Source organism: Cyrtonyx montezumae, unplaced genomic scaffold, assembly GCF_038088225.1.
Source record: "Cyrtonyx montezumae isolate F1298 unplaced genomic scaffold, pur_monq_1.0 scaffold_10, whole genome shotgun sequence".
In the NCBI taxonomy this organism is placed as follows: Eukaryota; Metazoa; Chordata; class Aves; order Galliformes; family Odontophoridae; genus Cyrtonyx; species Cyrtonyx montezumae.
In genome coordinates, this window is record NW_027071826.1 from 49,135,869 (window position 1) to 49,149,757 (window position 13,889).

A 13,889-nucleotide genomic window follows, 5' to 3' on the forward strand; every position below is an offset into this window, starting at 1 on the left:
AGAAACTTCAAAATCACAGCACGTCAAGTTTAAATAAGATTCCAGTTTATTACAGCATGTTGAATATTAATTACTTCTATTAATGAGCCAAGACAAAATATGGGAATTTTAAAGAACTGTTAACCAGTTCTGACATATTTCACTTCAACGTCTTAAAAACACAAAACTGCAACAGTCTGTTAATTTTCTATCCTCCTATTGGGTAGGTATAGGAAACTGACCTGACAGTGATAAGAAGGTTTCAGAAAAACTGCATTCACCAAGGACAAGAAAACTCTAAAACACCTGATAGCTACTACTGTCCCTGCCCGCAGCAGAGCAAACAGCCAGCCATGCAGAGAACGTGAGCCTTAGCTTCTAGAGTAACAAATGAAAAACAAATCACAGGAGACTATCCAAGTTGCTCCACTTTCATGCTGCATTCACACAAGTCATTCCTCCCTGTTATTTTCTAATACTGAACACTAACAATAAGGCCCAAAACTTTCATTCTAAGCTCTATGTAAATGTCTGCTACTGTTCACACTAACTTTTCTTTGTGACTGCATCTATCTGTTACCTTATTCTCAAAATTTAAAGAGAACCCATGATCTTCCTCAATGCCATCGTCTTTTATTTATCTGAAGTCCTCCTTTGTCTAGCCCCTGGCTATCAGAACAATGTTTGCCTTTTGCAGAAGTTAAACTTCTAATTCATGCTCAGCTTAAGAAGCACAACACACTTGTTTGCCCAGATACAGGACGGGGAAATGCTGACACCTGCATACTACCTAGACAAGAGCATGATACAGGAAGCGAGTGGAAGATAGCACTTCTCATATAACAGCGGTTATATAAGAATGGCTCTGTAAACTCTGAAGGCAGGTGCCACGGTTTTATGATTTTTGGTATTGGTAATCCACAACATCAAGTAGTGCATAGGGAGTAAAAGAGTTAATGCTCCTGCTCCAAGGATCATTATGGGTACACCTGCCTCAGAAGAGAAGAACTATGTTCCCCAGAGGACCCTGCATTGCTTTGTATTTTTTGCACTTTTCCACTCAGAGGGAAAGACAAAAACTGTTTGCATGTCACAAGACAGGTGCTGTACTGCAAAACATGACCTTCATGTCCAGGCGTATTGCCAATTTTTCTGGGATATTTGTAAACCTTGTGGGTGCTGCCAGCTTGTTTTAGTGAAGAGTGAAAAAAAAAAGCTTTCTCTTTTAAAAGTGCTTTAAAGGGACTGCATTTCATCATTTTTACCATTTCAATGCTCAAAACATACTGGGACTTAGGAGACTACAGAGAGATGGGCATCACCAGTGTCATGGGACTTTTTTCCCAAACACCTACAAGATCTTGAGAACCTAAACAGATATTTGAGAAAGGGATGTTGCAGCTCAGACAGATCTGAGGAGACCCAAATTTTGGGGGGTCTGGCTTATTCAATACTCCCCCAGAGTGGCATAGAGTTTCTGAAATAGAGCAAGAAAGTCTCTGAGCTGAAAAGGACAGTCCCCAGATCCAGAAAGAGTGTCTTTTAGTTGACAAACAGACTCTCCAGTCCAATTTAGATGTCCTCCGATTAAAGAGAAACACCCTCCAGTCCAAACTCAACAAGATGGTCTCCAATCCCAGCAAGAAGCCCTCCAATCTGAAAGAGACACTCTCCAGTTTGAGTGAGACATCTTCCAATCTGCACAAGACATTCTCCTGTCTGAACAGGACTCCCTCAGAACTGAGCAAGATGACTACCAGTCGTAATAGCCCCTGCCCCCAGCCAGGTGGGGGAAAGGGATAACAGTGTATTGGACTGTGTGGATTCAATGGCCTGGCACATGAGAACCACAAAAATATAAGGCACTGGTGGACACTGGTGCACAGTGCACTCTAATGCCCTCAAGTCACCAAGGAACAATATTAATCTATACTTCTGGAGTGACTGGGGATTCCCAAGAGTTGACCATGATGGAGGCTGAGATAAGCCTCACTGTTGAAGACTGGCAAAAACAACCTACTGTGACTGGCCCAGGGGCTCCATTTATACTTGGTACTGACTATCTCAGAGTGAGGGTATTTTAGGGATCCCAAAGAGTATCAATGGGCTTTTGGAATAGCTGCTGTGGACACAGACAACGTTAAGCAGCTGTCTGTGTTGCCTTGCCAGTCAGGAGATCAGTGTCACCTCAGTATGTTAAAATGTTGACTGTATCATGAAGTGCTACAATTTTTTTTCCCAGTTAAAATAAATGAAAAAAAAAATAATACCATTTCACCTTTTCAGAGTATTTTGTTAAGAAAGAAGTTTTGCCCTGCAAGGCCTATTTGAAAATCCTTAGGTTTCAATGTGAAATTACTTTATCCCACTAACCTACAAAATCCAGAAGTTAAAATCCAGTCAATAAAAGCAGTGGGATTCTAAAAGTTGAATATAACTATTTTACAGCACAGCAGAGACACTGCTTTAAAACACAACACATTTATGGCACCATCAGACTTACAAAGGAGGATATTACAGACAAGTTAAAGGAATATAAACTGAGTCCATAACTCTGATAGAAAAATGTTAGCTGTGCTGCTGTTACAATATTTTCTACTAAAGTACTGAAAGCACCAGTGCTGCAATGCAACATGAAAAGTACACTACAGTGTTCTTAAAAGTGATACCATAAGCTCTGTAATGTAGTTGCTCATTAGATTATTATTTAAGCAGTGATTTTTGAAAGATAAATACAAAACCTGAGGGGAAAAAGAACTCAGAAATCCAAAACATCAATGGCTGACCAAGGGCATCAACAGTTAGTAGGATGCTATGGACAACCACTTATTCAGATCTTTAGTAACAGTACTATTGTAGAAAAACTGGCTTACACATCAGCTAATTAAGACTTAAACATTTAAACATCAACCCCTTTAAAATTTTCATCACTTCTGACTACAACTGGCTCATCTGCAATCCAGTTATTTTTTTTCTAGAAAACAGAGATTATACCACATTGTGAAACTGAAATAATGCTAAACAAACGGCTGTTGAACGTTAAGAGCATCATTTTCATAGGTGTGTCCAACGGCATTCAGAAACACTTGGTTGGAAATCTCCAAAGTTTAGGTACCAGAAGTTTAATACCTGGCTTACCTTAAAATGTCTTCAATTGACTGACAACAATTCTGTTTTTCAATGCAACTCTGAAGACAAATAAGGTGGGTTTCTTTTTTGTTTTTTTTTTGTTGTTGTTGTTGTTGGGTTCCCCTCCCCCCCCCCCACACACACACACACACTTCTGCCATCTTTCTTCCCCACTGATTCCACTGTGAAGCTCTAACAGCACTGTACATTCACTTAACATCTCATAGGTATACCTGTCACTCGTAAGATCTATACATCATCAGGAATTGGAAAGTTGTAGAGGACTATGAGGTTAACTCTTGTCTGAACACTGAGATCATAGAATCATACATCTTATAGTTGAGTCAAAATATACCAACATTTTTCAAATACATTGTGTAGAATCATTTGTTGGTTTTTTTTTTCATTTTATTCCAATTTACAAATTAGTTAGAATCTGGAAGCTAAATCCAGTATTTCATAAAGGAAATCCTTCACATACATTTAAGACTTCATATGTTAAGCCATTCAAAGGTGCAGAAATGCTAAGATAAAGGTATAAGGAATAATATGCTAATGACAGCAACATCTACTCCTCTAGGAGGAGACTGGCATCCAGCCAGCTCTCAAAGAGAGGCATACAGCCTTTCCTCAGAAGCATTTCTAGTAGCAACGTAATACCTGTAATCTTAATCCAAAGGGAAAAAAATATAAACATCTTTGACAATGTGAAGCGACATTTTATGATGGAAGTAATTATTTGGATAGGCTTGTCTAGAAATATATGCTCAGTTCTATACTTGCATACCTTTGAATTGAAATTTGCATTAATTGATGGCTCTATTAACAGTTATATGGTGGAATGCTCCTCTCTTCTCATCACAAATTGCCCAAAAGCATTGTATCCAGTTTAGTTTTACACAATGAAATCTATTCCCAAGTGTGATTTTCATTGGCCCAGTTAACATAATCCTCCCAACTGAGTAACGCAGATGACATGCAGTTCAGCTAATTTAGCCCCCAGACAAAAATGAGCATACACTGTAAGACTGCATACCAATGTATGCAAGTATACATTGTAACACTGCATACCAAAGCTTCCTCCTTTGATGTATAACTAATTACAATGTCTAGAACAGTTTATAGCAGAAGTAAAATAGGCTTATAAATGAGAAAAATATGCAGAAATATAAAGCCAACTCATGCAACCAACATACTCTCGAAGGCTCATTCTACAAGGGAGAACAATAAGTATAACCATCCTAATATTAAATAAATGGAAAATGTAAAGACAGCAAGAAGAAATTTCAAGAGATGCAGATAGGTAGTAGCTAATAAAATAAACTGATAAAGAACTACTGACAACGTCTTTACTTGAACTTAGTCACAGTTTTGCTCCCTTACCACTACCAACCAGAAAAAATTATTTTACAAGACAAATTCAAACACATAGTTTCAATAGAGCTTCCTTAAGTATATTTCTGTTGAATTTTGGACAAAGAGTTTCTTTCAGAACTGATTTATGTTAAAGAAAAACAGGACTTAACACGCTACTCACACAGCAAAAAAAAACCACTCAAAATAACATTTAAGTAACATCCTTGACCCTTATAATGCAGAGTACATACACGTGAAATATTCTTCAGTAAAGTTCAAACTGATTATATTAATGACTATATACATTTTATAATGACACAGTTCTCAACATATTTACGTCAAATTAACAGGAGTACAAACGCAGCCCAGGTTACAGGTCCTTGTATTTTTTTGTTTCTTTCCCTAGGTAAGATGTTCTCAGGATGATCCCTGGCACTTAAAACAGGAGCAGCTCCGCTGGGTACAGTTCTTTCTCTGTCAGCCCATTTTTCAAAAGTGGGCTCAACAAAACAAGAAATATGATCTGCACTCCCTTTATTTAGCTTACAACTACCTGCACCGTTCTGCTCTCTACACTGTCTTAGATTGGGCCTCAGAAATCTTGGCAAACTGGAGTCAAGCAGAAGCATGCAGGCTTCAGAGGAGGAAAGACTCCTCCAACGAAGTCTCAGTGAATGTTTGAGTAAGCATGACCTAACTGCATTTCTACAAGCTGTGGTCCAAACAGACGTTTTTCATCTTAAAGTACTAAAACTTGGGGGGTGAGTATGAGCATAGCTCTTTGCCCTGTTTCATAAAATACCATTAACAATACAAAAGGAAAACAAGCGTTGGATCACATAATCCATTAACTGCCAAGATGAATTGTCTGATTCGTCCTACGTTATATGGACATGCAATCTGCATATTCATATGCCCAAATACACAGACAAACAATGCACTTTATAAAACACTCGGGGGTCAGGAAACAGAACCACAAGCTCTGTGATTCATGGTAGAGGAACTAGCTTTGACAGAAACTAAGACTCAAAAATTGAGCCCCCTTCAACCTCAACACTAGACGTTAAAAGCATGCTTTCATTTTTCCTTCATGAAAAGTGGATAGAGAACAAATACAAGTCAGTGTTGTTATTTCATTTTCCAGTCAGAGAAACCATGCAACTCCAAAAAGATTCTTCATTCAAATGAAAGGAAATACACTTGAAGGATTCTAGTTCTGTGGCTAATATGAGTTAAGTACAATTCATAAAAATGCCTACCTTCATTCTTATAAACATTTTTAACAACTATTCTGTTCTTACCTTCTTATCCTTTTTTCCAGGTTTGCCAGTCATGCTCTTAACAAGATCAATATTACCCAACACAATGTTCCCTCTTTCCTTTCTATCTATGTTGATTCACATTACACTCACACAAAAACTTGCCAATATCTGACTCTATTAAATAATTTACTTTAGTACATGATCTTTCCATTATCTACTCAATTCTAATTAAATAAAAATTGATTATCAAGTTTGGATAGCAATTCAAAACTAAAACAATTTTACAGATGAGCTGAAAAGATGCCTTTAGTAATGCATATGTATTGCCTGGCAAAATTAAAGAGATTACTGTGGGAGTTACTGAATAATATCTGAAAGATAAAGCAGTCATTAGCCACAGCAAGTATGGGTTTGCAAAGGGAACCTGAAGAACATAAAGGGAGCTCCAAGCTCCAGTGCTTAAAGAGGGAGACCAATGTTTTATACAGTGTGACAGTGACACAACAAAAAAAGAATGGCTTTAAATTAAAAGAGGAGAGATCTAGGTTAGAAGTTAAGAAGAAAATTTGAATTCAGAGGGTACTGAGGCATTGGCACGGGCTGTCCAGAGTGTGTGCCCCATCCCTGGAGGCCTTCAAAGCTAGGTTGGATGGAACCCTAGGGTAAGCATCCTGATCTGGTGCTTGGCACATAGCAGAGGAGTTGGACAAGATGATCTTTAAGGCCCCTTCCAACCTAAACCATTCAATTAATATTAACTCAACCTTTCACTTTCCTTGGGGAGTGCAAAGATTCAGTGAATCACTTGAGCACAGATAAACAGTTTCACTCCTTTAACTGTAACTGTTCTTTTTTATTTCAAGACATCATTGGAAATTATTTCAAGTTGCTATTGTGTTTGAAATAGGTAAGGAAGATTAATGTGACAAAATAAATCTTTGTATGACTCAAATTCTTGCAGACGTTTAAAGCAAGAACAAGCCACCTTCTTCAACTCCAGGAGAGTGGTTTAACAAAACAAAAAACACAAACCACAAAAATGACAAAACTAAGTCTTCACATCTAAAGATTATTTTTCTTCTCAAGATCTGTAAGTATTTTTACTATAAAAGTCATTTATCTGAACCTGTTAAGTAATCATTGAGCATACATGAAGGGCCAGAGCAAACTACAAAAGCTACGCACAGTGCTACAATGTTGTAACAGTAGCAGAAATAGTACAGAGAAAGCAGGAGCTTCCATTGTTTCAGCACTGCACTACATTGCTAAATGCAGTATTATGCAAGCCTACCACAAATGCTGTAACTATCCATCACGTGTATTGGAAATAATGCTTACAGCAGTCATTAATGCGTGACATCCCCACAAAATATAAGGATTGTGCTTGACTATGAAGAAATTTAAACCACACTGTTGAAGAAAATGAGTGGCCAGTCCCGTACACCAGCACACAGGGAACAATACAAACCTCTGCTGTATGACAGAGCATGCCAGCAAACAACAAAGAGCAAGATCCACTTCCACCCCTTTCACAGGAAAGAGCAACGCTGGCCAATGGCACATTATAAATCTAAATGCCAGCTGAACAGCAATTAAAAGGTTACCAACAGAAGCTTGCTGTGTTTGCTGTATTGGTGTAACAAGTTCAGTGAAGCGTCAGTGTCATTATGCTCTGCAGCAGATTTTGTAACGCTTCCTACAAGCCATCTCCTTCCCTAGCTCATCCTGTCCCCAACGTCCCTAAGTTCACAGCACTGAGTTTCAGCTGACTTCTCAGAAACCTAATTTGCATAGTATAACCACAGTGATCCATTCCCTGTGGGATTTTTAGGCCTTATTCGTAATGAAACCCTGACCTGAATAAGTAAGATATACCTCCTCACTGCACCTCACAGCATCACACCATGAGAGGGAAAGGGCTACTTATTGCAGAGAATACTTCAGATAGATGAATGTATGCTCCTCTCGTTTAGCACAGTTTTCATTAGCATTCGTTATGCTATCTATTAAGCACAACATGGGGCAAAAAGTGCCTGTTTTAATGAATCCAGTTAATTGTGATGCTATTATAATTTTTAATTCATTTTGCAAATGTACAGTATAAAAATACACATCCATTTATTTGAACGTGACTTGAGAAGTCATCTGCAATTTTAAGGATGCCTCTAAACACGTAGCCAACAATAGACATACAGACACAAATATACATTTATCTTAAATGCATTGCTCCAATCTTGAAGCAGAGTCCTTTTGTATTCTAGGAATTACTATTTGGAAAGCTACTATTTGTCCTCTTTGCTCACCTTACTTCTTCCCATTCCCCGTTACACTTGATAATGCATTACTGTATGGAGACAAATATATCTTCCAACTGTATATGAAAGAAATGATGAAAACTACAAACTGCAGTGCAAACTTACCAACTCTATCCCCTGTGGGAAAGGAGTATCTTCCCAGTCCTTCTGAGGAAACCTTTGTATTATTTTTCCCAAACCTTCCGCAGGGCCTGCTGAAAAACAAATGCACAATTACTGAAAGACAAAATTCAGCGACTACCAGTACAATCAATTAGAGAATATTTCCACCATACATCCAATACCAGGAAACATTTCACCCAAAGAAGAATCAGCTCCTCAAATATGCCTTGCAAATCACACAGTAAATACAATCGTAATAACTTTCTCCAGTCATAAATTCAGAAGTCATAACATGAAATGAAGCTGTGAGCTGCAGCCAGCTCATATCTGCCATGCATGTTTCAACAAAGATGGATGATTTCTAGTCATTGTAGGCTCTTTCTACAAAGAAAAGTAAATTAAAAGTAATGGATAATCTGTTATTAAAAAATATCACACACACACCACAAACATTTATCAAAATAAGTAGTCTTCAAAAGGGTGATGTCCATAGATTAAAAGCTTACAGGATTTATCTAGGACATGCCAGTGACTTGATGGGAATCACAGCTGTTTTCTTAGGACATCACCTGAGATTTTCTGCACTCAAAGGTACAGGAAAAAAAAACCTGCTTATTTCTGCTAACTAATCTCAATTGTTGGGGTTTTTTGCCTCTCAATCTCCTTTTTTATTTTATTTTTAAATAAGGTGCAGTAGGCATCAAGTCCTTTAAAAAAGACACAAGTATTCAACTGCTATGTTCTGTAACCCTGAACAATACAGGAATACACACACAAACACAAATCTGCATGCTCATCAACTCAGAGCTGTTGAAGACTTTGAAAAGAACTTGAAAACATCCGACACTTACTGAACTTAATCTTTGGGATGCACAGTGTCACACGGCACCAAAGCAGCCATTGAAAAGTAATTTTTACATTAATCAATATTTCATGGTGTTCAGCTGAGTTATTTTCTTGGCAGTGGCTCATTCAATGCTGTGTTTTGGATTTCTGACCAATGTGAACTGAGTAACTACCCAACACTAAGCAGGCTGGCGATAATCTTCAGCTTATGCTTCTCGCACTTATGAAAGCGGCATACAACAGTGGAAAGAAAGTTAATCTTCAGACTGCACTGGAGGGTCTTGACTCCTGTACCCACCTTGCCTTTTCCAAACGCACCAATTTCTCCAATTTACTCATGCTACAACAATATTGTAACTAATTACATTATGCTACAAACACAACACAGATTAACACTACTCTGATTTCTGAAGAAAACTGATTTAAGGAGGGAAGGTAATATCACAAGAAACACAGAGAAAAGTCTAATTTAAAATACAAGAGGGTACTTGGGAAAGGAGTCTTCATTAAAACACACATAAAAGTTCCTAAATGGCAAAATTTAATTCTGCAACCACTTAAAATGTATTTTAATAGTTAAAGCCCATAGCAGTTGAGATGAATCTTGAAAGAATCAGCAACATAAAGACTGAACTTAGAAATAAGGTTTTGTGGAAGGATGCCTAAAGGACTGTCCATCACAGGCAAGGCCCACTTCAAAGGAAAAATGAATAGCTTTGAATCACAGCATATGAGCCCCAGAAGAAAGAAGTTTCCTATCAGAAGCAAATACGAAGAAGATTAAAAGGCCCTGCTAGTCCTCCCACAGAAAGGTTCTATAGTAGAGATTTGCAAGTTTCACACAGTATAAAATCTGTCTCACGTGGCCACTTAAAGACCGATACATGGAAAACCATCTCCGCATCGCAAAAATTTTTTTATTATAGCTGTTGTGGCACAAGAGGCAGAAACAGAAGGAATGAAGATGATGGGAGTTGAACAATAGCTACAATTCAATTCAATAAATGCTACTGACAAATCTCCAAAAAATTGCAAATCCTCATACCAAATGTGAACTTGTTGTAAAATCAGTTTTCATTCACATCTTTCTATTTTTGTGGATTTTTCTTTTAATTCTGCTCAAATATTTGAAAACACATTTAATCAAAAATATAAAATTATATTTTTAATAGATTTCTACACAAAATAGAACAACATTTGAAGACGTCCAATTAATGAAAACTGAAAAATTAAACTGAAAAAGTAACCTCTGCCACACTCTCCACTGCTTTCACTGGATAAGCAATAGCCTTCACCCATTTTATCTAAGAAAAATAATAGATTATTAAGGTTTTCCAACAGAAGATTAAATGCTAGATCAGAATCACATTCCCTCCACCCTGCATCCATCCTTTCCAAAGTCCTCTTTCATAGCCTTACTAATTCTTAACACAAAATGAACATTCCTTCTCTGCCCAAGTACATGTCCTACAAACTAGAGCTAATTAACTAAATGTGTTGCCCCACTAAGTTAACACACATACTGAACAGACAGTGAACCCCAGCTTGCAATTCAGCCTCCTCAGTTAATGCCTCCAGCTTCTTCACAGATACAAGATTTTCTCATGTTTCCTTTACTCACTCCCTTTACTGGGAGTTTGAGGAAGAACTGACCGTCATTAATACAGGCACCTTGTTTTTAAACTGGAAAAATGGGATATTTCAGTGCTAGCACATTCAGATAGTCACAGCCAGACAGATGGACCTCTGTAACACTAATGCAAAAATCTCTCTCTCAAATAATGAGAGCTGTCCAAAACCTGGTGGAAAAGCCATCACTAGCTCTGCTCTACGCATCGTTGCTCTATGCTGAAAAACAGTGCTTTGTAGTGCTTTTTTTATAGAACAAATTCTCTGCATTATTGTGTTCTTCAAATGCATTTTGGTTTCCAATGAAACAAATAGGAGGCATTACTTTTGGAGCAACCTAGTATTTATGACTGCTTAAAACCAAATGCATTAGACACCTCATTCTGACTACTTAATGTAGCATACACATGAATGAGCATAGCACTTAGGATCACTGCATATCAATGTGTGCTATGTAAAGCAGTAATTACTTTTATTAAGTTAGCAAAATGTGCCTGCAGTAACAAGAGTTCAAGAGACTTATTCAGCAAAACCACTGTCACTGCTATTACTAAACACTCACGTTGTTATCTTCATCAAGTTACTCCTACAAAAGCAAAACTCTTCCTATACTTCGACTGAAGTATTTTTCAATATTGTCACTTTAACTCTTGAGCAAATTATTTACATACCATATGGTATATAAAAATTAAATTAGGAATTGTGAAAGCTGTGAGAATTGTGAAAGCTATGGTTACAGCAACGAATTACAACTTCATTTTCAGAGAGGAGGAAGAGCAGAAAAATAAAAAATTAGAAACAAAAAAGGAGTCCATCTTCCTCTTGAGGACTGCGTAAGTCATCCGCTATGAATGAAATCTGATTAAACAGTAAATGTGACTGACATTTTTAGGCATAACACTACCACCTGTACAACAGCTACACAAAAAAAAAACTTGCCCAGGACCAAAATGGAATTTCAGCCTGTAAAAAATCCAGAAGGGCAAGGCTACTTCTTAAGAAACTGAGGAAAAACTGACTTATCTCCCCAACTAAACTCTTCTAACTGCCCTCTTCTCATCTTTGTCTTTCAACAACACAAACATGCAGCGTATTAAAATTCTGGCACAACTTGCTGGTTCCTGAACCCTAGTCCCTTAAACTCCCCTCTTATATAAATCTTTCCCCATGAAAGGTCACATGCCATCTCATGCTTGCCCTTGAAATTCCAGAAGCAAGCTGTTAATGCAACATACATACCAAATTAATGAGAACTCTGATAAACTCTGTCTTTTCACTTACAAACCCCTGATAAAAAAACATTTAAGTTGTAAGTATTGTTAATCCTACAAGCAAAGCTCTGGGTATAAGCACGGAAATTAAATCCTTTACGTATCAACTCTCTTCAACAGTTTGAAGCAGCAGAAGGTAAAGATTCTTAATCATACAGATTGATAACACTAACTAGGAATTAATGAAGCCTAGCACCAATAACTTCTTACAGTGACTGTTCTTAACACCAAAGCGCACTGCAATATTTCTACATTTGCTGACCATTCCTCAGTTTCTCCTAAATATGTATCAGCTGTATGTACAAGCAGCTAGCTACTTCACAATTCCACCAATTACAAGGACCAATACACAAACATTAAGTAGAAATTGCCTCATTTGCCAACTGTTGGTATAGTCTATATAAAAGATTTCTTTTCTGAACAAACACGGAACATACCGACTGTTTTAAAAAACAGCACCAACACCTCAGCACAACTTAAGTCAACCCTCGGTTCACAAACACAGGTTCCTCACCTTGAATCCCCATACAATTTGCTACAACGGTTCCTTATAAAGTACTCCTTTTAACAGGTCTGAATTGTTTACTTTTCACAAAGAATCCACCCAAGATTCAAATAGCCCCTTTCCCGTCTTAATTCCTTTATTTTTTCCTACATTCTAGGTGTGGGGTGGGTGGAACGGGTGCAGATGAACAAAATATGGTAGATGACAGGAGAATAAGTCTTTTATCATCAGGTATTTCCAAGATTACTTGTTTTATACAGTTTATGGTGACCTTTAAGAGTTTAAGAGACCTTAATAGTCTTACAGTTTAAGAGACCTTTATAACATCTGAATCCGAGCTTACTACCAGCTCAGTGTCACCAAGACAATGAAAGACCTGCAGTATCTCTGAAAGAACTGCTACTGCTCAGCCTAGAAGGCTGAGGGCAGGTAAAAACACAACAGGGAATGAAGAAGGTGGAGCCAAACTCATCCCAGTAGTTCCCACTGTTAGGGGAAAAGGTACTGGGTACAAATAAAATAAAAATTAAAAAATTAAAAAAAGAAAATCTGAACACAGGAAAACACTTTTTGACTGCAAGCGTGGTCAAACACTGCCTACAGATTGCCCAAAGGCATACAAACCTCCATCCTCAGAAAGAATCTTCCCTGTATTTCAACTCTTCATTCATATACCCTGGAAAGAATGACTTCACTTCTTCTGTATAGGAGGCAAACCTAAGTAAGTAATTAAGCTCTTCTGAACTACCTGCGGTCTCTAGGGAGTGCTGCTGTGCTTTTTGGGGGGCCTTAAAGATCATTCAGTTAAAGCCTCCCTACCACGAGCTGGAACACCTCCTGCAAGACTGAGCTGCCCCAAAACCCATCCATCCAGGCCTCGACACATCCAGGGACAGAGCTTTCACAACTTCACTGGGCAACCTGTTCCAGTGTCTCCCAACCCTCACAGTAAAGAATTTCTACCTTATATAGCAAATCAAAATGTAACCCCTTAAATTCAAGCCATTACCCTTTGTCTGTCACTACACTCCCTGATAAAGTCCCCTCTCCAACTTTCCTGAAGGCACCTCCTTTAGGTACTATAAGACCTCTGTAAGGTCTCCTTAGAGCCTTCTCTTCACCAGGCTGAACAACTCAACCTCCCCCAGCTCTTCTTCAGAGGAGGGATGCTCCAGCCCTCCGATCATCCTCCTGGTCATCCTCTAGACTTGCTTCAACAGTTCCATTGTCCTTCCTATGTTGGAACACCAGAGCTGAATGCAGAACTTCAGGTGGGGGTTCGGGGGGGGTTTCTCAAAAAAGCAGGGAAGAAAGGGAAAACACTTCCACCTTTTGATGTGGCCCAGGGTAAAGTTGGCTCTCTGGGCTGCAAGCACACACTGCACAAGTTCACATTGAGCTTCTCATTAACCAACACCACCAAGTCCCTCCCCTCAGGGTTGATCTCAATCCATTATTTGCCCAGCCTGTATCTGTGCTTGGGATTGCCCCAACT

General features: G+C 38.2%; 1 protein-coding gene across 1 annotated transcript in view; it reads right to left on the bottom strand.

Moving 5' to 3' along the window:
• Positions 1 to 13,889, bottom strand: part of SBF2 (SET binding factor 2) — a 235,948-nt gene that overhangs the window by 187,578 nt on the left and 34,481 nt on the right. Inside the window, exon 2 of the mRNA XM_065755333.1 lies at positions 8,147 to 8,235. Coding sequence (XP_065611405.1) covers positions 8,147 to 8,235 — 89 coding nt within the window. The remainder of the gene's footprint in view (positions 1 to 8,146; positions 8,236 to 13,889) is intronic.